Source organism: Cryptomeria japonica, chromosome 4, assembly GCF_030272615.1.
Source record: "Cryptomeria japonica chromosome 4, Sugi_1.0, whole genome shotgun sequence".
NCBI lineage: Eukaryota > Viridiplantae > Streptophyta > Pinopsida > Cupressales > Cupressaceae > Cryptomeria > Cryptomeria japonica.
This window is the reverse complement of record NC_081408.1, coordinates 87,247,072-87,270,431: the sequence shown is the minus strand read 5'-3', so window position 1 is coordinate 87,270,431 and position 23,360 is coordinate 87,247,072. Positions and strand designations below refer to the sequence as shown.

At 34.4% G+C, this 23,360-nt stretch overlaps 1 protein-coding gene across 1 annotated transcript in view; it reads left to right on the top strand.

Moving 5' to 3' along the window:
- The first annotated feature begins 991 nt into the window (after window positions 1-991).
- Window positions 992-23,360, top strand: part of LOC131070177 (histone deacetylase HDT1) — a 38,664-nt gene continuing 16,295 nt past the window's right edge. The window contains exons 1-8 of the mRNA XM_058005714.1: window positions 992-1,307; window positions 4,956-5,026; window positions 5,139-5,359; window positions 5,502-5,527; window positions 5,633-5,692; window positions 5,987-6,144; window positions 6,490-6,573; window positions 6,668-6,776. Coding sequence (XP_057861697.1) covers window positions 1,295-1,307; window positions 4,956-5,026; window positions 5,139-5,359; window positions 5,502-5,527; window positions 5,633-5,692; window positions 5,987-6,144; window positions 6,490-6,573; window positions 6,668-6,776 — 742 coding nt within the window. The 5' untranslated portion in view covers window positions 992-1,294. The remainder of the gene's footprint in view (window positions 1,308-4,955; window positions 5,027-5,138; window positions 5,360-5,501; window positions 5,528-5,632; window positions 5,693-5,986; window positions 6,145-6,489; window positions 6,574-6,667; window positions 6,777-23,360) is intronic.

The following is a 23,360-nucleotide window of genomic DNA, read 5'->3' as shown; positions in this document are numbered from 1 at the left end:
GTTAAAGAAAACTAAAAATTAGAAAACCATTATTGAAAGAAGCACCCACAAAACCATAAACCAGAAGCAAACAAATAGCTAGAAACTATAAATAAAACAAACACAATTTTTTTTCACATTGGTTTATTGTGTTAGTGAGGAAAAAAATTCTCATCTACGTCGAACACCACTCCACAACGACCTATAAGAGCAATGCTCAATGACACAACATTGACAACCATTCCTTGATTCTATAAACCTACAAAAAATTAAATGAGGAAGCATTCATTGTAGCCAAACAAAAAACATAAAAATGTGGTGTATATTAGGAAGCAATGACAACCATTCCATTGGGCCATGCTTACCTTAGTTGACACAATGGTGTTAAAGAGGAGAAATGAGCAAGAACCTAACATTGATGACCATTCCCTTTGTGAAAAGACTTAGCTAATAATGAACAAAGCTGAACATGTTTTGGTGTCTCTTAGAATGAACCCTCGAGAATAAATGTCTCGATAGTGGGGTCTTGGTGAACAAGAAAAGCGAGGTTTTATAGCATTGAATGCTCAAATGCTTCAAAATTTGGCACCATCCATACAATAAATAGAAAGGGACACATGTTAAATGACATGATATGGTTGTATTTGGTGGCACTCTGTTTGCTCGCCATGTGACATGACATGCACCACTCATGTACCACACATTGATCGAAGGTGATTTCGACCCACGATTAAACACCCATCCAAACAAAAAGAAATTTTATCTACTCCACCTATCATCATGACAAATTACATCCAAAAAATAAAATGATTTGTTTTGAGCCTATCATAACTTTGCTAAAATGACATCTATTTGTTTATTAATTTTTGATCCACGTGGCATTCCACATAAACCCCAAAATTAATCCACTCCACTATTAATCCCTCTCCCCTAAATTATTTGAAATTACCGAGAACAAAAATGAAATATAAAATATAACATTGTTGGCCAGCTTTATTTGACGAGCTACATTTCGATTGATTTAAAATATCTCAAAATTAATTCATCCAACAGATCGACTTGCCTCTTGGCAAAAGCTAATAATTAAAAAAAATCACTGTACAAGGAGCTGATATGGATCGTTTCCCCCTTGTCAATTGCGGTACAATTGCACCAGCGCAAACCCTAAAAATACATGAGTAAAGAAGAAAAAAACAAGAAGAAAACCTACAACCCTAGCTACTTAAGGATAAGCCTTTAAATTAACGTTACAGGGTTTATTCGGAGGGCTTTTTGGTGTTTTCTGTCTTCTTTACTTGGATTAAAGAAGAACGAAATGGAGTTTTGGGGTAAGCTTGGCCTTCTCTGTTTTATTATCGTCTAACAGTGAATATTTCTCATTGTATTTTTAGTTTTTGTTTGTCATTGAAGTGTTCCGTAAAATGTAAGTTTAAAGCAAGCTTCGTTAGCGGTGTTTAGGAGTTTCTAGAAGCTAGCAGACCTGCGGAGTGTGGGTACCCTGAAAATCTATGAGGGTTTTACTTAAAAACAGAAGCTTGTGATATGTCTAGGAACTTTAATTAGGGTTTTAAAGGTTTGTTTTTCAGCTCGAGTTCGAATGGTATCAAAAACTGTTGAAGCAAATGACTTAATAAGATACTTTGGTAAAGTATATTACAAAAGTCTCAAACAGTTTTAGCTTTTCATTATTCTTTTGCTTTATTTTACTGGAATAGTGTTAGTGTGGGTCGATGACTAAATATTGAACTGCGTGTCCCGTTTGGTTTAGCAAGCTCAAAACACTCCAAGTCTCTGTTGTTGTATGTTAGGTTTCGCTCAATACTTTTTAGCGGGAATTTTGTTGGAAGGGTGCGTCACATTGTGCTTGGTTGCAATTATTTATGCATTTAATCTGACATGCAAAACTTTTTGGATTACTAGGACCGGCCGTATGCAGCTTTGGAAGATTTGATTCTGAGTAATTTTAAAAAGGTTTCTGTCGAGGCCTTCGCTTAATAGTAGATTGAGTGCAGTTAGGTAAATTGGAAGTAGTATGTGGGTCCAAGGTTTCAATTCTGGCCTTATGTTTTCGATTACCGCCTTCTGCTTGATCACTGAGTTACGAGATGAGCACGAGAGCAAGACCATTGTGTATTGAACTTAGCTTATTGCCATGCTAGTTAAGCCACATGGATAAAAACCGTGAGTTGAGAGGCGCTTTATGTCTTACCCTGGCCTAATCGCTATGGCAATTTGGAATCAATCTTTAGGATGCAAGGCTATATTAGTGTGTTAGCATCCTCCTTTCTCCGGCATATGGCCTGCAGGTTGCTACTATAACATCTTCTAATGAGTTTTTATTTCCACATTAAATCTTACCTGCTGTGCTAGTAGAGACCAGGTTTCAAAGAATTTGCCAGCTATCGTAACTTAAACTTTTTCTGCCGAATCATGACTTTTAGTGATTAATCAGCTTCAGTAGCTAATAGAGAACACATATTTTCTCAAGTTTGTTTTAGATATATGTTTCCTTCTACCTTTGTAAGATAAACTAAAATCAGTGTTCGTCTGAGTATCGGGGTGGCTTTAACTTTTCAGATTTTGGGGACGATGGGGGGAAGTCATTAAAGTTATATTAAAAAAATAATATTTGGTAAAATAGATTAAAAATTCCAAATAACCTTAACAAACTAAGAAGCTGAATTTAAGAAATTGTCAACATTTACACCAATCTCTAGAATATGAACATATGCACTTACAAAGCAGAAAGCTCTTTAAGATTTCTCTACATTTCAAAGGACTTGAACACATAGTTGTCCGAGTACATATCTATCTGAAATTAACTTGCTCTGATGAAAGTTTATGTAACCTTATATACACATTGAAGATGGTTCTTAACCAAAAATAATTAAATTGAATGGTTCACCATGTATTTCCTACGGAAATCTAACCCACACCTTAGTAGTTTAATGTTGACTTAAGCTCTATTTAGAACAAGACTTGTAGCTGGCATTTGAGTAACCTTTGACCACGAACAATGAGATGTGATCACATGTTTTTAAAAAATTCATCTGGCTCCCAAGTTTCATTAATGGATGTATGTTTAATTCCTTGCATTTTACCAGAGATGCCCTCCTGTCTACATTCTCCATTTTGTATAGCAAAATGGATGCTAAGGAGATGATGTTGTAAATACATTTTGGTTCAACCAGAATTTGTTAAATGACTGAGATTTCTCAGCTCCCGTGAAATGGACTGGATTCATGCTTTACAATTTCCAGCAGAAGAGTGCTATCAAATTTTTATTTGCTAAATTAGGAAGGCTATCTAGATTCTTTGCTATTCTGCCTGAGATGGCTTGATCTCAGTCACAACAAGCTTGTGGAAAGTCTTCCATGTTTTGTTTGTGTTTAAAAGGTGTAGTTATGAGAGAACGCCCTGATGTCCTGCACTTTTAGCAAAATAAGGGGATGCCCCCTAGATGCTATCCTCCTTAGGAGATGCGTTGTTCCTGATTCCAGCTCCCCCTCTCTCGCCCTTGAATACATCAGATGTTTGGGATGGATGTACATGTCCTGGGAATGTGTCCCTGCAGAGCCTCGATGACAATAGATTTGAATGTGCTTTAGAGATTTTATTGTGTAGGGAAAACTAAAAAGACGTGTTTGATGAAAGTTCTTTGTTGAGAGACTAGACCTACTTGGATTATAATTAGAAATATAGTTGCAATGAAGTAACACTGCAGGTAAATAATCATTTGCTTGCTTTTGTTAAAACTTTAGCTGGCTTGTAGGTTTATGGGGAGATGTTTTGGATTCTGTTATGAGAAACACAGCAGGGAACCATGCAAAACACTGTGTACAACATGGATGACTGCTTTGTGACCTCCTGTTGTTTTTAACAGGGTGCAAGAACTGTAGCAACAAGTGTCATGTTTTGGGCTCGTTCACATGTTGCTTGCAGATGTGTACCTTTTGTTATTTCTTTGGGCTTATCAAAATTAAACATATATTTCATCAGTTCCATGTTTCTTGCAGCTGTGTTCCTTTTATTATTTCCTTGGGCTCATCAAAATTTCCATATATTTCATCAGCTTGGGAAGTTGTAATTCAAGTGCTTTTGCAACAGTGTGAGTGGAAGCATAAGCCTATATGAAAGTTAGTGGGATATGGGTTACTTGAGTTTGAAAAATATTAAATAATAAAATATATCTTATTAGTAGACTGGGAAGTTTAAAGGATTAAGTTTAACGTCGTATATATATATTTTTTGATTTCAACATAAATAATATAAATATTCTATTTCTGATTTTATTGTTTCAATCCAAACACATCCAACATTGTATAACATATAATCAATGTCACAAATTTGTAATAAGTTTATTTATTATACGTATGTTTAAAATCTAAATAATGATTTTGTGTTCAAATACTTGTGTCAGCTTTTTGTATTTATAATGTAGCTGTAACAACATTATATATTTGAATAGTGAATATATTTATATATATTTTTTTGATTTCAACATAAATAATATAAATATTCTATATCTGATTTTATTGTTTCAATCCAATACATCCATCATTGTATAAACATATAATCAATGTCACAAATTTGAAATTAGTTTATTTATTATACGTATGGTTAAAATCTAAATAATGATTTTGTGTTCACATACTTGTATCAGGTTTTTGTATTTATAATGTTGCTGTAACAACATTATATATTTGAATAGTGAATACACATATTTCTTAAGTGCAACCTTTGTAGCTTGATGCTTTGCGTGCTTCTGTTTCTGTTGTGGCTTCCTATTCCTGGTAACATGGTGTGGAGTTTTTTAGCCTTATGTAGATCCAGATTGTCTGCAACTAGTGGTTCTGAAACAGTTAAGTTCTGAAGCAGCTGTGGTCTTGATTCATGGTTTACATTGCCCTATTAAAAACATCGTTATCTGTGCTGTATGCATATGTAAATTAATTCATACTACTTTTGTGTATCAGGAGTGGAGGTAAAACCTGGGGAGGTTTTAAATAGTGATCTTGGAGATGATAAGTATGTCCATTTATCGCAGGTATCTTTGGTGTCAATCTCCGTTTACAGGCAATTGAATTTCATTTTTGCTATGGTTTACTGCCTCCTAAATTCCTATTTCACATTTTTATTGATGTTAATCAATTTAATAGGCAGCTTTGGGCGAGATTCAAAATCCAAAAGGAAATGAGAGGGTTCCTCTCTATGTTCATGTGAAGGGCAAGAAGCTTGCAATCGGAACACTGGTGTTTCGGAAATGTGACCAACTTTCATTAGATTTAGTATTTGATGGAGAGTTTGGGCTTTCACATGGTTGTGCAGCAGGGAGTGTATTTTTCAGCGGTTATACTTCAGTTCCAGAAGATAAAGCTGAATATCCTTTACAAGTTTTTCAATGCGATATAAGGGTTTATGTGCATTAGATTTTATTTTAATAAAATATTCATGCTTGTTGAATTTATGTTGCATTAATAATATTAGCGAGAACCAAGTATTTTCTTAACTTTTTTTCTCACTGGAATGGAAATGGGAGATGATTCAGGTGAGGAAACAACTATACTTTGTTATATCAGGCCTTTATTTAAGTTAATAATATTTCTTTTTACCTAGTTTCATGCAATATATGCTTTTCAATTTAAACCTACAGACTCTGACTCAGAAGATGAAAGACAAGTACAAGCCTTGATGAGACGTATTAAGGGAAATGGTAATTTTCTTTTAACATGGGGCTCTCATGTTATGATCGGATCTTTGCTTCTAAAATGATGATATATTTTTTTGCTATTGGATCTTTTTTTCATTGATTGAAATATTGGGGGTCTATAACAGTTTTGCACACCAACAGTAAAAGCGAAGCAACTAAATAAAATTACTGTTGAGTCTTTTGCTTCCATAGCTATCATTGATAGATTTCTTCATTATGAAAATGAAAGCAGTCAAATATGTACGAGGATAATGACTTTTTATTTGTAAAACCACAATGAACGGTTGACTTTGTTAGGTCAAAAAGAAGCTAAGCTTGTCAACTCTGAATTAAAGAAAGAAGAGGCAAAACCTGCCAAGTCTGGGCCTGTCACACCCGCAAAAGCAGCTGCAAAGGTGAAGCCAAAGCCAGGGGAAGATGAAGAATCTGGTGATGATGATGACAATGAGAATGAGGTTATTACTATACCTGTCTATGTATGCTTATCCTATTTGGCACCATAGAAATATTAATTCTAGATTCAATTAGGGTACTAATGCCATCTTTACATTTATTTTGATGACTTTTAGTTGCTCATTGTTTTTTGGTTGGAATATACATACACAATTTGTTAGTTGTCATTCGTCTGACACTATCTGTTTTCATGGTAGTTCATTTTTGTTAAAATTGATGAAAGATAGTAGCAATGCAAAATGAATACTGTTCCTCAACTCATAGTACACATCATTTTCTTGTGGAGATTTCTATTTCTAGACCCTAGATGGTTTTCAACAGTGAGCCAATATCTTATTGTTATGCAGGAAGGTTCAAGTGACAGTGACTCTGAAGAATTAGACGATTCTGAGGATGAAAGTGATGAGGATGCGAGTCAAAAGACACCCATGGTATGATGATGAATGCGAAGGTGCCCATTTGGACATATATTGTTCCAGTTTTCTATTCTAGCTTATAGCTTATTTAAGACCTTTTTGATGAAAGGTTGAGACTACTAGCAAGAAGAGGCCTTTGTCCGAATCAGCTACAAAACCTCAACGTACTGCTGATAAAAAGGCAAAGACAACAGTAACTGGTGGAGCACAGAAGCCAGGTCAGTGCTTAAATGGATTTTTTTTTCATGGATAATGTGCAATGTGCAATGTTTTGAAAAATATTTTGCTATTGAAATTATCTCCAGTTGTGTAATTGGCATCAGGGCTCGAGAGAATTTCCATGTGTTGAAAGCAAATGGCTACACTAGATTAATGATTAATTTATCCAAGTGAAGATGAAGTTATTTTAGACTAAATCCTAGTTGATATGGGTATTTAACCTGAGTCTCTTGTTCTTGGATTCTACATGTATGCAAAATTTTGATATACCAGATAAATTAAGAGTTTATATCATGTACATACCATAAGAGACAATAAATGGTTTTGCAGAGAACCTTCAGTATCTAACACAGTTTATTAAAATCAACTATGAAAATATTCCATATCATATATATCATGAGCTATGACACAATCAATAACAGGAAATGAATTAGAATGGTGCCGGCATAAGTGTCCAAAAGCTAGATACCAGAAGCCTGTAAAAATAATGCCTAAAATCAATGTATAAAACCTTCAGATAGCTTCTGTTAATCAGGACATGTTAACATGCACAAACAATGACAGGAAGATCAGGAATGTAATAGAAAACAGATACACTATAAGATGTTAAAACTAACACTAGTAACAGAACTTAGAGGTTCTATTGGACGGCTGACAGGTAAATGAAAAAAGTCCTCTCTGCCAAGCACTGCATATTTATGTTTTTTTATTGGAAGTTATTTTGTGCAGGGCTTTGCCTGATATGAATTTAATATTGTACCTATCAGCTATCTAACGATATCCACAGTTTCATTAACAACATTAGATATTTCAGATGATTCCATAGTGATCTTACAATCCTCAAACCTGAATACAATGACAGTATTATATCAATGAAATACACACTATCAGACTGATTCAGTGAAATTAGCATACTAATAATATTTTATATATATTAAAGAGGATTGAATCTTGTGTATTCATTTTCAAGCTACAACTTGAGATATAGAATCAAGTACCCAGTGAAGGGACAGTAAGAAACTAAAATTAATAAATTGTTACAAGTTTACAATAGATGAGCCAAGACATGGAATGGGCACAATAAAGTACAACCCATTAGGAAATAGAATTGATAAGCAATAAGGCAGCACTTCTAAAGCATGAAATTTTGACAGAAGAGTTGATTTAAGACTAAATGTCAGAGGCCAACCTTAGTTAGCTAATAAGATGCTTTGTGAGAAAAACATATGAGATTTTAGTATTTTTGACATCTGCCATTGTTATAGAGTGGATACATATTTCTTTATCATAATTGAATCATGACATCACAATCAAAATAATAAGAATCAGGTTCCATGTAAATATTTAAAGAGGACCACACAATTGTAAAGATGACCATCGACTATGAAGTTTGGAGATGATTTATTGAAACTCGTGATATTGGATTCATCCAAGTTGATTGGATTCGGATCTAGTTCAAGCTAGATCTGATTTTGGTAGGGTTTGGCTAGGGGGAGTTGGGTTCGTTTGGGATGAACTTAAGCAATCTTTGGAATGATCACAAAGATCCCAATGAATCCACATGAAACCCATTACATTTCTAACAGAAATTTAATTTACTTTTTGTTTTTTAATGTTTTTTCACCTTTGACTTGGCTTGGTTGCTCTAAAATGATTTCGTAATGCTAAAAGTGCCAACTAAAGCCATTCCAAACAATAAAACAAGCTCATTTTGATTACAAAAGATGTATACCATTCCAAAAGTTTGTTGAACTTTTGTTCTTGTTTGTCATACAACAAAGAGCATTGTAGATTGATCTTTGAAGGTACCACAATGGTTGTTGCATTGGAATTTCTATGCAATTGTTCATTAGCTGCCAAGGAAATTGTAGGAGAATTTTATTGAAAAGAGGTTGTTGCTTGTTTTTTTTGACATGAATGATAACTATGCCAATCCTATAAATTTTAAAAGAGGTGGGTTTTATATATCTATTTTTTTTGTTTTTAATTTGTTTTTAATTTGTTGTTTATAAAATTTCTTCCCATAAGAATTACGACAGCTAGTTCTAACTCCATTTGCTAACTTTGAAAGTACCTTATTTAAAATTATACAATTAGTTCAAAATAGATTTGAGTTCCCTTTGGAAGTATGTTAATATGATATAGTTAGTTCTAGGTGGTGTGGGTTGTATTTGGATTTGCAAGGGGTGTGATATTAGGTATTTAAATTCATATAGTTGAGTGAATCATTTTGCATGGAATTTTTAGACTAAGTATCAAGGATCTCGATGGAAAGAGTGTTGTATTTGTGCTATTAACTGCTATCAAAGCAAGTGATAACATATATACATGAGTAGCAGTGTTACCTAGAAACTTGTTTATTACTTGGAAACATGTTTCGGGCCTTAAGGCACATGTTTCCGAAACGGAAATTGTTTTGGGGACTTGGGGACTGCTGGAAACATTTCCAAGCCATCCTTGATCCCCAAAAAATTTTGTAAACCATCTTGGAAACTCAGAAATGGTCAAACTTTTTTTGGGGATCATTGACTGTCCTCGGGATGGTTGGAGACTGATTTTTGATAGAAAGCGATTAAATTTTTTTTAAAGAAAATCACTTTCTATCAGCGATTAATTTGTTTTAAAGAAAGCAATTAAAATGAATAAATTATTAAACTTAGTATGTGGTTAAATTAATAATTTATTCAATTTTTTTTTTACTTCCACAGTTTCATTGTCGATTTCGAATATTTTATCAATATAATAGTATATCTATATTATATATGATATCAATACAGTATTATATCGATATCATATATCGATAAACTCATTCCCATTGAAAGAAACAAAAAATAAAAACATTGGTGGACGGGAGGAGCTTTCACAACAGTGCTTAGGGAAGAAAAATACTACTGAAAATGTTAAGTGTTAAAGCTGAAAGGGTTTTTTCAATGATTCAATGATTTTAGAATTAGAATCAATACTAATTTATAAATGTTATTATGTTATGATGAATTTTTACTGTGTTACAATGTTATAAAATTTCAGATTTCCATATATATATATATATATAGCCATCCCTTGTCATCCCCTATTTCGGGAAAAAAAAAAATCTCGGAAACCCATTTCTCCGTCCCCCCGTCTTGGAAACTCAGGGTAACATAGTAGTTGTTAGTAGATGAATTAGTAGGTTTTATAGCAAATCATCCTTTATTAAAGAGAAGATCAAATGGAATGAAGCCCTCTATGCCCCATCTATTTAATCCTAATGTTGTGGTAGAGAGCAACCCATTTTTGGCCTCTCATGAAGACCAACTTACCATAAATAAGAGACCAAAGGGACCTTTCAAAATGAAATTTGAGACATTGTTGATCAACATGTAGTAAGATGTATATATGTAAGTGGGTTGGCTTTCAATGTTGTTCAGTCCTATATTAACAAAAAATGATGAGAAAAATTAACGAGGCTCCAAAAGGATACAAAGGCTTGGAAGATTAATTGAAGCTCACAAGGGATTCATGGGTCGAGACAAGGGTAATTATTGTTTTCAATGGTTGGAAAAATGCTAAAAATTTGCTTTTGTTTGGTGTCAAGTTAGTGTATTCTAAAGGAGCAATGTTTTTGAAAGTAGTGAAGGAGAGGTGAAGGATGGGCAATTGATCGTTAACATACTCATCACTCAGCCATTGAGGAAGTGGGACTTTAATGCTATTCAATTCATACCGGACAATGCAAAGAATTAGAGCTATTGGGTTTTTGGTTGAGGAATTCTATTCACACAATCTTTTGGATACCTTGTGTAGTCCACTCTGTCCATCTTATGCAACAAAAGGTTGGGAACAAAATTGATTGGTTCAAAGTGTTGTATGTAGAGGTTGAGGAGATCGAAGTGTTCATCGTCAACTACCACATTTCACAAGTCATATTCAAATTATTTCAAAATTGTAGCTATTGAAGGTAAGTGAAATAATAGTAAGTTTTAAATTTTAATTTCACTTTAGTTACTTTGGAATTTATTATTTTGAACTTAGTTATTTAAGAATAATTCAATTGGGTATTCTAATATCTATTTTAAATTTTGGTTTTAATTATTTTATTTTTATTTTTGAATAGGTTGTTGAAATCCGTTTTTGCCTTTTAACACAATCATTTTGAGATGACTTGTGAATGTTCAAGAGACACTTTCTAGCATGGTCATTAATTGAATTTTGATTCAAATGGAGGAAAAACAACATTGAGAGGGCAACAAATATTAAGTGGACGATCTTAGATGACTTGTTGGGTTTGTGTGGGGTATCTCCTTAGTTTTGTCAAGTTTGTTTATGGTTTGTTATGTTGACATGAACAAGATTTATTTGAGAGAGATATATGATGGCATTAACTCAATGATTGAGAAGATGAATACCATTATAAATGAGAAAGAACAAGATCTTAAGGATTTTTGTTAACAAGTGCATACGATTATTAAGAAAAATGGAATACAATGACCACCCTGCTATGTCTTTTTGCTTTTGTATTTAGTCAAAAAAATTATACTGCTAAGATTCTTTATGTGCCAATGTGGATTGCTCCATATAGAGACTATGAAGTCATTGAAGGGTATCATGCAATGTTTTGTAGATTTGCCCTCGTCCTTATTTGTAGGATGTAGTTATTAGTGAGTTCATTGATTTTGTACACTAGTGGTCAAAGTATCGAGGCTCTTCATGATTAGTTGAAGAAGACTGTTGTGGTACTTCCATGGCCAACAATTCCAACACTTCCAACCCATTTCTTTTTAATTTTTATAATGTATAATTCTATTTTTTTACTTTGTTTTTAATAGGTTGCTAGTTCATCTCCATATGAGAGGAATTGGAGCACATACTCTTTCATCCTCTTAGTAAAGAGTAACATAGTGGATTTAAAATGGTAGAAAACCTAGTGTAATGTGCAATCCAATTTGTGCCTCTTTCACACAAACATCTCTACAAGGAGGGGGACATGAAGTGGGATATGGAGCTAGAGCATACTAACTTGGATGCTTCCATTTCTTAACGTGTTGCACTTTATGAGTTTAAAAGTGAGCACATTTTTAGTGAGTGCTAGTAGCATAGTTTATAGTTCTTCAAATGATCCTACGTCATCTAATCTCAATGATAACGATAATATGGATAACAATCCATATGATGCTGTTAATTCATTGTGGAATTTAGTATTATTATTTTAATATTGAATGATTTATCATTTATGTTTTAAATGATGTTCGAGTTAATGGTGTTTTTGTTGATTATATGATGCTATTTGGTATTCCAAACCTAGTTCTTGCTTTTAGGTCTCAAAATGACTAGATTGTTAAAAACACCTAATGTTGATATGATTTTTTATCCATGCAATCAAGTGTGGACTCATCCATAATGTGTTAATTTTTATTTTTGTAGTCATTTCTTATTTTCAAAAATGTCACACTTCAAAGGGTACTTAACTTTCAAGTCATTAGTGCGCTCAAAAGGAATGATTGTCTTTTATGTTCTTATGATAATTCAATTCATCTAAGCAATAATTGGTTTGTAGACATCTTTTTCTTAGTCCAAGAATCAAGCATATGATAAAATGAACAATAATTCTCTCTCTCTCTCTCTCTCTCTCTCTATATATATATATATATATGTATGTGGGAAAAGTGGGTTGTTAGAATTAAAAATGTGAAAAATACGTAAAATACCAATCCACACACACACACAGGACTTCTTGATGCAAGCTATGGAGTAACGATGCGTTACTCAGCTTCCCAAGGAGGGTCCCATGGTTCTCTATCTCACAATGTCCCTCAAACCAATGTTTTGCTCTCAGATTACTGAGCAAAATGGTTTAGGGATGGCAAATATGAGAACGAGAGAGATTTTAACTGTTCTTAATATGAGATGTGTTATAAGCTAGATGAGATGCTAGAAATGCAACAAACTGAATGATAAGATGACGAGATTAGTATGAAGATTATCCTAGCATACTATATTTAATCTATGATTGAACTAAAATGATAAATCAATTACTCTAGCATGCATGTTCATGATTAATTCTAATCTAAAAGAGGCTAAATGAAGAGCATATATAAAATGAAAGCTTGAAACAATTTGAGCATAAGTGTGATGCTTCAAATTTGAAAGATGATTGTTTTAAATGGAGGAATGAGAGCTCTATTTATAGCACAAACAGGGCAATGGATGGTCAGGATTGAAAGGTTTAATCAAGGGCCAGGTTTGAAAGTTGGGGATCCATGTGCACAATTGGCACCAATGAAATGATGACAAATGTCCACACCAGATTGGGTTGAAAGAAGAGTTTGGAGGCATTAAAGGCCTGAGAAGACCTCATGGTTATCTAAAGGCTAAGGGTCAAGTCTAAGTTAGGTTTACCCACTGAATTAGGATCTAATCCAAGGATAAACCTTTGTGCAAATGATTAAGAGATAATCAAGGTCAAAGCATTAATGACCTGATGAGACCCTTGGGTTGGATAGAGGTTGAGTCAAAACAGATGTTTTAACCATGTGGGAGGGTTTGAAATAACCATTAATGGTTATTGGAGACTTTGTGGATTAAGTGGTTGAAGGTTGGAAGCCTTCAATGGTTTTCAAAGACTTTAGGGTTTTAGTGGTTGAAGGTTGAAAACCTTCAATGGTTATCCAAGACTTTGGGCCATTTGAGAAGTGACCTCCCTTTGCTTAGGGATGTGACAAAGTTTAGAGGAGGGTTAGGTTAATTAGAATCGATTAGAAGATTCTAGAAGGGGTTAGGAAGTGGTTTGGGATTTTGCAAGTGGATGAGGGGATAATAGGATTTAATTGAATTATTTGATTTAATTCAATTTGGTTGTATTTGGAGAAATTAAATAAATTAGATTTATTCAATTTAGGATAGCTATTTAATTAAATTTGAATTTAATTAAAAGTGGCTAGGGGGATTTAATTGAATAAAATGATTTATTCATTAAATGGTATAGTGAATTTTATTTAAATAAATTGAATAATTTATTTAATTAAATAGAAGAATGTGGATAATCTAATTAAATTGGATTTAATCAAATAGAAAAATGAACATAAAATATTCATTTAGGAATATGGTCATTTTTATACGTCTACATTTTGCCCCTCTTTGAAGTGACGTGTGTGCACATGTTATTTCAAAGAAAATGATGCCTTATCATGATTTATGATCAAATGCAGTTTTTGTTGTGTCACTCTTTTAATTTGCCAGTCGTGCCCCAGATTCGATGTGATGCCCCAGATTCGAGATTTGATGTGTGATATTCCAGATTTGATATTTTGATGGTGATGCCCCAGATTTGATTTGATGTGTGATGCCCCAGATTTGATTTGATGTGTGATGCCCCAGATTCGAGATTTGTGTTGTGTTGTCATGATTTTATGTAGTTGTCCAATATGAGTGTCGGTATAACTTGTTTTGATGTGAGATATTTCAAGTTATGTATAGATTATCAAGCTGTTGTTTTGATCAGAAACTGATGTATTTGCGTTGTCTGTTTCAAGTTCAATGTGTGGGAAAGCCTGAGTTGTTTTACAAGCCGATATGGGTTGGAAACTTGAGTTGTTTTACAAGTTTTGATATGGGTGGGAAACTTGAGTTGTTTTACAAGTTTATGTGATTTTGGTACTTGAGTTGTTTTACAAGTTTTGATATGGTTTTTGGAGAACTTGAGTTGTGTTACAAGTTGATATGAAATGATAGGTTTTTGAACTTGATGTAGATGAGCAAATTTGTTTCATGTTGTTGATGTAAATTTGATTTTGATATCTTTGTTTTGATGTGGAAACTGATATTGGATTTGTTTTGAGATTTGATATGATAATGCCCCCTCGGGAGATTGTTCATGCACACAAAGCATGAATGATCTCTTGAAAGAAGAAGAATGTTGTTTGAAAGATGGAAGAGTAGATAGTGATGGCATGCATGGGTTTGATAAGATTGATTAGATTGATGAGAGCAAGTCTTGTTTCAGGTATGACACCTCCTGTATAAGACATGGATGATCGAGCGTCTGGTTTCAAGAATGATACTACCTGTATAAGATATGGATGATTGAGCATCTGGTTTCAAGAATGATACTGCCTGTATAAGAGCTGATCAAAACATCTGGTTTCAGGAACGACATATCCTGTATAAGACATGATAGAAGATAGTTTGGAAGAATGATGAAGATAGTTTAGAAGAATGATAGAAGATATGAAAGTGAAGAAAGATTCTATGATGATGTGATAGATATGCATGCGAGGGATGCAATGATGAATGATGAATGATATTTTGAAAATGAGATGTATGATATGATATGCAACTAATTGTAAAATGATATGCAGCTAATTGTAAAATGATATGCAGCTATGTGTAAAGTGATATGCAGCTAATTGTAAAATGATATGCAGCTATGTTTTTGGAGCATCTCTCGTTCTGTATTTGCCATCTGATAGAACCATTCATTTGCTTTCTTTGTAAATATCATCACTGAGCATTGATTTTTTTAGGATATGTTGAAAATTTATACAAGAATAATGGTATAATTGAACCATAATGACCTGAGAAAAATTTACATGATATTTGATTTTGCAAGATAGCACAAGCGTCAAGGTATAATTAAACCAGGATGACCTGAGTGCGTATTGCGTAAACATACAAGAATTAATCTTTGTCCCATACAAATCCGAAATGTCCTCAGCGATATGCTACCTGATTTCTTCATAGGACAAATTTGCATGGTAAAAGACTTCACTCACAGATAGAAGACAAATAAAACATCACATTCCTTCCTTGCTTCTCTAGTCATAAGACATCCTGGAGGTGCTCAGGAGATATGATAAGCAAAAATTAACAACCATAAGTAATCATACATGCTATGGGAAATGTATTCTTGTCAATTAAAACATCTTGCAAAATAGATCTTTGTTCAGTTGAAATTAGTTCAAGTTCGTGATGTTTAGCCTTCTTGCATTGTCATTTGTTATTTGTTGGTTGTTTTGATCCTTGTTGTCTTGCTACGTTTTTGGTCTGATGTTGAAAATCTTGAAGGCGAGATGCCCCCAGCGAGGTCAGGATTTTGCCCCTTATTGTTGATACTACTTTGATATGGATATGTACACAGATCACTAAGCCATGGTGGGATATTATTTTGGATAATTGTTTCAGATAAACCAAGGATAGTGACTACACTAAGTATGTCCAAGATTGATAAGCATTTGTGAATTTTTGGTGATGTCTCAGATGGATGGATATGATATGTACAATATGATTTGTGAAACATGTATTTCCATCAATTGATAAAGATAAGGCTAACTATAATAAAATCTAGCAGTCATACTGATTGATGTCATTGTTATGATTTGGTTGATGATTGATGTATAAAAACTTATTTCTCTTGATGAATTTGGAAAAACTAAGTTGTTGTTTCTTCAACGTGATGTTACGATAGAGGTTCTTTCTTCTCAAAATAAGGGGATTAGTCATGCATGAGTGATCAATGGTTTCCTTTGATTTGTTTGGATTCAGTCGATTCCTGTTTGAGAAATTTCAAATCTTACTTTATCAGAGTGAAGGTTTAGTTGTCCCTTCAGGATAAAGCGTGTCAAATGATATGGATAAAAGCCTCCCGATCTGGAAACTGGATTTGACAATTTGAAAATTTTAAACAAGTGTTTTTGAGATAAAAATCTGTAAGATGGTAAAGGATTTGATTGATACTGATGATGAAAATTTTCCGGATTATGATAGGAGAGACATCCTCTATTGCTCGATTCGTTTAGGATTCAGACAACTTTGTTTGACACAAATTTTGCTTAAGAAATAGTTTTATGGCTTGTTTTTGTCACTCTGCTTTGATGAAAAATGATGTTGATGGATGGATTGATTATCAAGACTTGATGATTGATAGGAATGTCTAGATTCAAAGAGTGAGTACCCGGTATAAGACCGATATGTCTGGTTTCGAGTGTACCTATCCCTGTATAAGACATGTTTGATGTTGATGTTGATTTCAAGAAATGAATTGATTAACAAGACATGTGATAAGTTTGATTGTAGACTTTGAGAGTTTTCCTGTTGTTGATCTGATTTGATGGATGGTCCATGTGTTCATGCTTTGATTTTTTTTTATTTATTTATTTTATTTTTTTATTTGTTGATTTTTGGTTTTTGGATATTTTGATTTTTTTTTGAGTTTTTTGGATATTTTGATTTTTTTGAGTTTTTGGATATTTTGATTTTTTTGAGTTTTTGGATATTTGATTTTTTTGAGTTTTTGGATATTTTGATTTTTTTGAGTTTTTGGATATTTTGATTTTTTTGAGTTTTTGGATTTTTGATTTTTTTGAGTTTTGGGATATTTTGATTTTTTTGATTTTTTTGGATTAGAAGAAAGATGTATTTGGTTGCCCCAATGTATATCAAGACAAGGAATGGATGAATGGATGAGTGAACCATTGAGGTGGAAATAGATTTGTTGTCCATAGTTTTGATCAAGATCAAGGATGAAAAAGGGGATATGGATAGAGATAGGATATAGATAGCACTGGATGATGGAAGCAATGAATAGATATGATAGATAAATATGGATTAGAGTGAAGCAAGATTGTAGAAAGAATTGGATGATAGAAGAAATGAATAGATAGGATGAGGGATATGGATTAGAGGACATGGGAGATATGGGAGGAAGAATAGAGTGGATGAACTTTGCCCCCAAGCATAGAGGTTTCCATTTGCAAAAAGGTGATATGTAAGATTGTCATAGTATTTAGCACCATTTGAATAAGTGTTCTTGAATTTTTCAAAGATAGAGACCCAACCCACACTTAGAACCTCTGGAAAATTCAACTGAACATTTCTAGCAACTAGGAAGCAGACTCAAAAGGGAAGAAGAATCCCAAACTGGATCAAGGTACTTAGTTCTTTGATTACCCATGTGTGTGCAAGTGGGTTCATTCTAGCTCATATGATCATTGTAATCTTCAGAATCCAACATGGCGAGCTACATGAGTTACCTTGACTTCAAAAGCATCCTGGATAGAGCCTCGCTGCCAGCGAGCGTCCATAGCCCCGACGAGGTTATCGCTGTAATCTCACAAATATTGCTCCATTGCCAGCCAGACGTTCATAGCCTCGATGGAGTTACTTGCATGTTCCCATAGCCAATCATTTTGATATTGCATTTCATTGCATTTTGCTTTTCTTGATATTCATTTTCTTGCTCATTCTTTTGATTTTTCTTTTTGCTCTTTATTTTTCTTGCATTGACTTGTAAGTGATGAAACTTACATGGGTCTGATAATTACAGTGGCGCTGAAGCAAGATTTTAGATTTTTCACTAGCCATGCCTTCAATTTAAGAGATCACAATGATTTTTAGAGCAATCAATTAAGTGTATGAGATATAGTAATCAAAAGATGTCGGTACCAAGATACGATAAGTGGTTCTTTTCTGGATTGAGTGTGTATCCCAACCAAAAGAAAATGTTAAAGAGGAACAACCTCGGATTCTAAAGCATTTCATGAATAGATATCTAGGAAAAGGACTGAACATGAGATTCGAGCATGGGCAAGTATGTGACAAAATGACACAAACACCTATTTCACTGATGAAGGATTTTATGCGAAGGATTGGATGATAGGGATGGAAAGAGGTGTTGGATAATAGATAGAATGTTTGAAGATTTGTGCGAGGATAGATAGAAATGTTTTCAAGATGAGTGTTGGTACTTGAGAAGTGATGAAGAGATGGAGGAAAATTGAATTTTGGAACAGAAGAACCCAAAATAGATAGAGGAAATGATAGAAGAAGTTTTGGAAAGATGTTTAGATAGAGGATTGAAAGAATTTCAAAGATGTGCTCCTCGTTGATCTTTCTTATGGATCATTTGAGGTGATGGATTTGGGGATGGAGGGAAGTAAGGACCCAAGATGGATGGAAGGGATGGAGAATTCGATTGTGGAATGAAAGGATCTAAGATAGATTTGGAAGATGAAGAGATTCCTTGATCTTGATCTTGACTTGGGGTAGGATCATTTGAGTTTGTGCTTTTCTCTTGATTTTGAATTAGAATAGTGGAGGATATGGAAGGCCATCTCAAAAGATGTTTTGTTGGATATGGAAATTTTCTCCACTTTATGATTTTTCCTTGTTTGAACTGACTTTTGAGTTTGATTATTTAGATATTTTGCAAGATATTTTAACATTTGTGACAAGAATACATAGCACACATGAAGACAATGACCATCCTAATGCTAAACATTGAGTGTATATTCTTTTGAGGATGTGTTCAAATCCTCGATGTTATCACTGGTTTGATTTACAACAATAGACACATCAGATAGACTCTTTATTCAAAGGTCATTGACAATATCATAGCCCACTAGTCTCGATACTCCGTCAGCTCAAACAGCCTTGTCACCCCCTAGAGGGCACCCATTTTTTTGCCTTTTGCCAGAAATTAACTCAAAGTGAATCGCTTCACAGTTGAGTAGTTATCTTGGGAGATATATGGTGAGTAATCTTGGGGGCGGATTCTTCCCCACCCTTGCACTATGATATTGCCAATGTTTGGCGACTGACTCGGCTCAAAGTTTCTAATGCTAAAGTTCGTAATCAGGCTTCCTGTTCGGCCGTCAGTGATAAACTCCCTCAGGAGGCTTCCCAACCTTTAGAACAAAGGCTTTACGTATCTCAAGGATACTGGGGGAAGGCTAATCGCTGCGCGCAACCGTTGAAAGGGACTTTCGTCACCCTCCACTTTTGATTATAGTGGGTTGGAACACTTGGCTTCAAAGTCGTTCCCCACTTAGGTCGTTCCCTTCACACCGGTCAAAGAATGGCTTTAAGAGTTTTTCAACCCCTCGGGAAGGCAGGCCTGCTAAAGGATTTAAATGCTTGAAGTACAGAAAGCTTAAGAGTGGTTTGGCTTTTTGGTCACCCAGTTATGGGAAGAGCATATACCTTCCACTTTCGAGACAAGGCAAACAAGTTGTTCTTTTTAGCCTTCAAGACAATGATTTGTTAACTTCTATTTGAAGATGTTGCTCCAACAAGCATGATGTTCTTTTCAACCCTTCATAGCAAAGTGTGTATTTCCAAAACTTTTGTAAAACAAGCCTGGTCAACAAAAGTAAATCGTGATTTTTGGTCAACAAAATTAAAGTCGATAGAGGAAAGTTTTCCCTCTTTGCTTTGCACAAAATGAAGATGAGGTTCTTTTACTTTGCAAAATGAAGTGAATCCTTTTAAACACCAAAGGATGGTGAGGTTTATTTTAAGCTTTGCAGAAAGTAAATTTGCTTGTTCTTTTTAGAGCTTCCAAAATGATGTGTTTTTCTTAACTTGCAGGAATGAAAGGTTTGTTTTGTTGTTCTTTTTACCTTGCAATAAAGAAAAGATGAAGTTTCTTTTAAAACACCAAAAAGGACATGAAGTTCATTTTATGCATCCAAATGAAATGATGAGGTTTATTTTAATTTGTGCAAAAAAGGAGAGTGAGTTCTTTTTAACCAACTTTTGTTGAAAGAAAGTAAAAAAAGAGACTTAAACCCTCTAAACTAACTCCTTCCCTGCACAAAAAATATTAGAACCTGCACACAGTCAGTGATCAAATGTTAGTGTGGGCTTACACAAGCCTAAATTCTGATCTTGGTTACAAATTTTACAATTCTGATCCTGAAATGCCCTGAAATTTGTCTAAGTCTGAAATTTGAAAGATCTTCCAAAAACTAGATTTTGCATTACAACTCCTAGAGGTCTGAAACCCCTCTCAAACATCCTGAAAGTATATATGGAATATAACTTAAAGTATAAGAATGTTATATTCCATATATACTATGCCTCTCACAAGCCTAATTTTTGACTCTGTCAACTCCATGCGCTAAAATAATGCACAGACGCGCTAAGAAAAAGCACCCACGCGCTACTCTGCCCCTGATTACGCGCTAAAATATTGATTCTGGAAAATTTTGTTTTGATGATTGTGAAATATGCACGCGCTAAACTGTATTTTCCACGCGCCGACTGGTTTGGTCAATGCGCTAAAACAGGAATTCTACGCGCTAAGCTGTTTGTTCCACGCGCTAAAACAAGAATTCTACGCGCTAAGCTATTTGTTCCACGCGCTAAAACAGGCTGTTTTGAAATTTGCTATGAAGTTTTTCTGGAGAATCACGCGCTAATGTTTGAACTGCACACGCTAGAAGATGGTCTCCACGCGCTAAACAGTGGATTGGATGCGCTACTCTGTTTACTGGATGCGCTAAACAGTGTTTTACCCGCATCAATACCTACAGGAAATTTTTTTAAACAGAATCACGCGCTAAGGAAAAGTATCCACGCGCTAAGACAGAGAGCCCACGCGCTAAACATTAGGCTAGAAGCGCTAAACTGTTGGGCGGATGCGCTACTCTGTTAAGTAGATGCGCTACTCTGTGTTTTGCCCGCGTCGATACCTACAGGAAAATTTGTTAAATAGTGTCATGCGCTCAGGAACAGTTTTAACGCGCTAAGACAGAAAGCCCACGCGCTAAACAGTAGGCTAGAAGCGCTAAACTGTTAGGCGGATGCGCTAAAATATGTCTTTGACGCGCTAATTCTAGTTTCCCGCGTACCTGCAAAACTCTTCAAATTCAAAAAACGATAGGTTATTGGGGTGCGTGCCCCACGGTGGGCGCCAGAAATGTATGTGGGAAAAGTGGGTTGTTAGAATTAAAAATGTGAAAAATACGTAAAATACCAATCCACACACACACACAGGACTTCTTGATGCAAGCTATGGAGTAACGATGCGTTACTCAGCTTCCCAAGGAGGGTCCCATGGTTCTCTATCTCACAATGTCCCTCAAACCAATGTTTTGCTCTCAGATTACTGAGCAAAATGGTTTAGGGATGGCAAATATGAGAACGAGAGAGATTTTAACTGTTCTTAATATGAGATGTGTTATAAGCTAGATGAGATGCTAGAAATGCAACAAACTGAATGATAAGATGACGAGATTAGTATGAAGATTATCCTAGCATACTATATTTAATCTATGATTGAACTAAAATGATAAATCAATTACTCTAGCATGCATGTTCATGATTAATTCTAATCTAAAAGAGGCTAAATGAAGAGCATATATAAAATGAAAGCTTGAAACAATTTGAGCATAAGTGTGATGCTTCAAATTTGAAAGATGATTGTTTTAAATGGAGGAATGAGAGCTCTATTTATAGCACAAACAGGGCAATGGATGGTCAGGATTGAAAGGTTTAATCAAGGGCCAGGTTTGAAAGTTGGGGATCCATGTGCACAATTGGCACCAATGAAATGATGACAAATGTCCACACCAGATTGGGTTGAAAGAAGAGTTTGGAGGCATTAAAGGCCTGAGAAGACCTCATGGTTATCTAAAGGCTAAGGGTCAAGTCTAAGTTAGGTTTACCCACTGAATTAGGATCTAATCCAAGGATAAACCTTTGTGCAAATGATTAAGAGATAATCAAGGTCAAAGCATTAATGACCTGATGAGACCCTTGGGTTGGATAGAGGTTGAGTCAAAACAGATGTTTTAACCATGTGGGAGGGTTTGAAATAACCATTAATGGTTATTGGAGACTTTGTGGATTAAGTGGTTGAAGGTTGGAAGCCTTCAATGGTTTTCAAAGACTTTAGGGTTTTAGTGGTTGAAGGTTGAAAACCTTCAATGGTTATCCAAGACTTTGGGCCATTTGAGAAGTGACCTCCCTTTGCTTAGGGATGTGACAAAGTTTAGAGGAGGGTTAGGTTAATTAGAATCGATTAGAAGATTCTAGAAGGGGTTAGGAAGTGGTTTGGGATTTTGCAAGTGGATGAGGGGATAATAGGATTTAATTGAATTATTTGATTTAATTCAATTTGGTTGTATTTGGAGAAATTAAATAAATTAGATTTATTCAATTTAGGATAGCTATTTAATTAAATTTGAATTTAATTAAAAGTGGCTAGGGGGATTTAATTGAATAAAATGATTTATTCATTAAATGGTATAGTGAATTTTATTTAAATAAATTGAATAATTTATTTAATTAAATAGAAGAATGTGGATAATCTAATTAAATTGGATTTAATCAAATAGAAAAATGAACATAAAATATTCATTTAGGAATATGGTCATTTTTATACGTCTACATTTTGCCCCTCTTTGAAGTGACGTGTGTGCACATGTTATTTCAAAGAAAATGATGCCTTATCATGATTTATGATCAAATGCAGTTTTTGTTGTGTCACTCTTTTAATTTGCCAGTCGTGCCCCAGATTCGATGTGATGCCCCAGATTCGAGATTTGATGTGTGATATTCCAGATTTGATATTTTGATGGTGATGCCCCAGATTTGATTTGATGTGTGATGCCCCAGATTTGATTTGATGTGTGATGCCCCAGATTCGAGATTTGTGTTGTGTTGTCATGATTTTATGTAGTTGTCCAATATGAGTGTCGGTATAACTTGTTTTGATGTGAGATATTTCAAGTTATGTATAGATTATCAAGCTGTTGTTTTGATCAGAAACTGATGTATTTGCGTTGTCTGTTTCAAGTTCAATGTGTGGGAAAGCCTGAGTTGTTTTA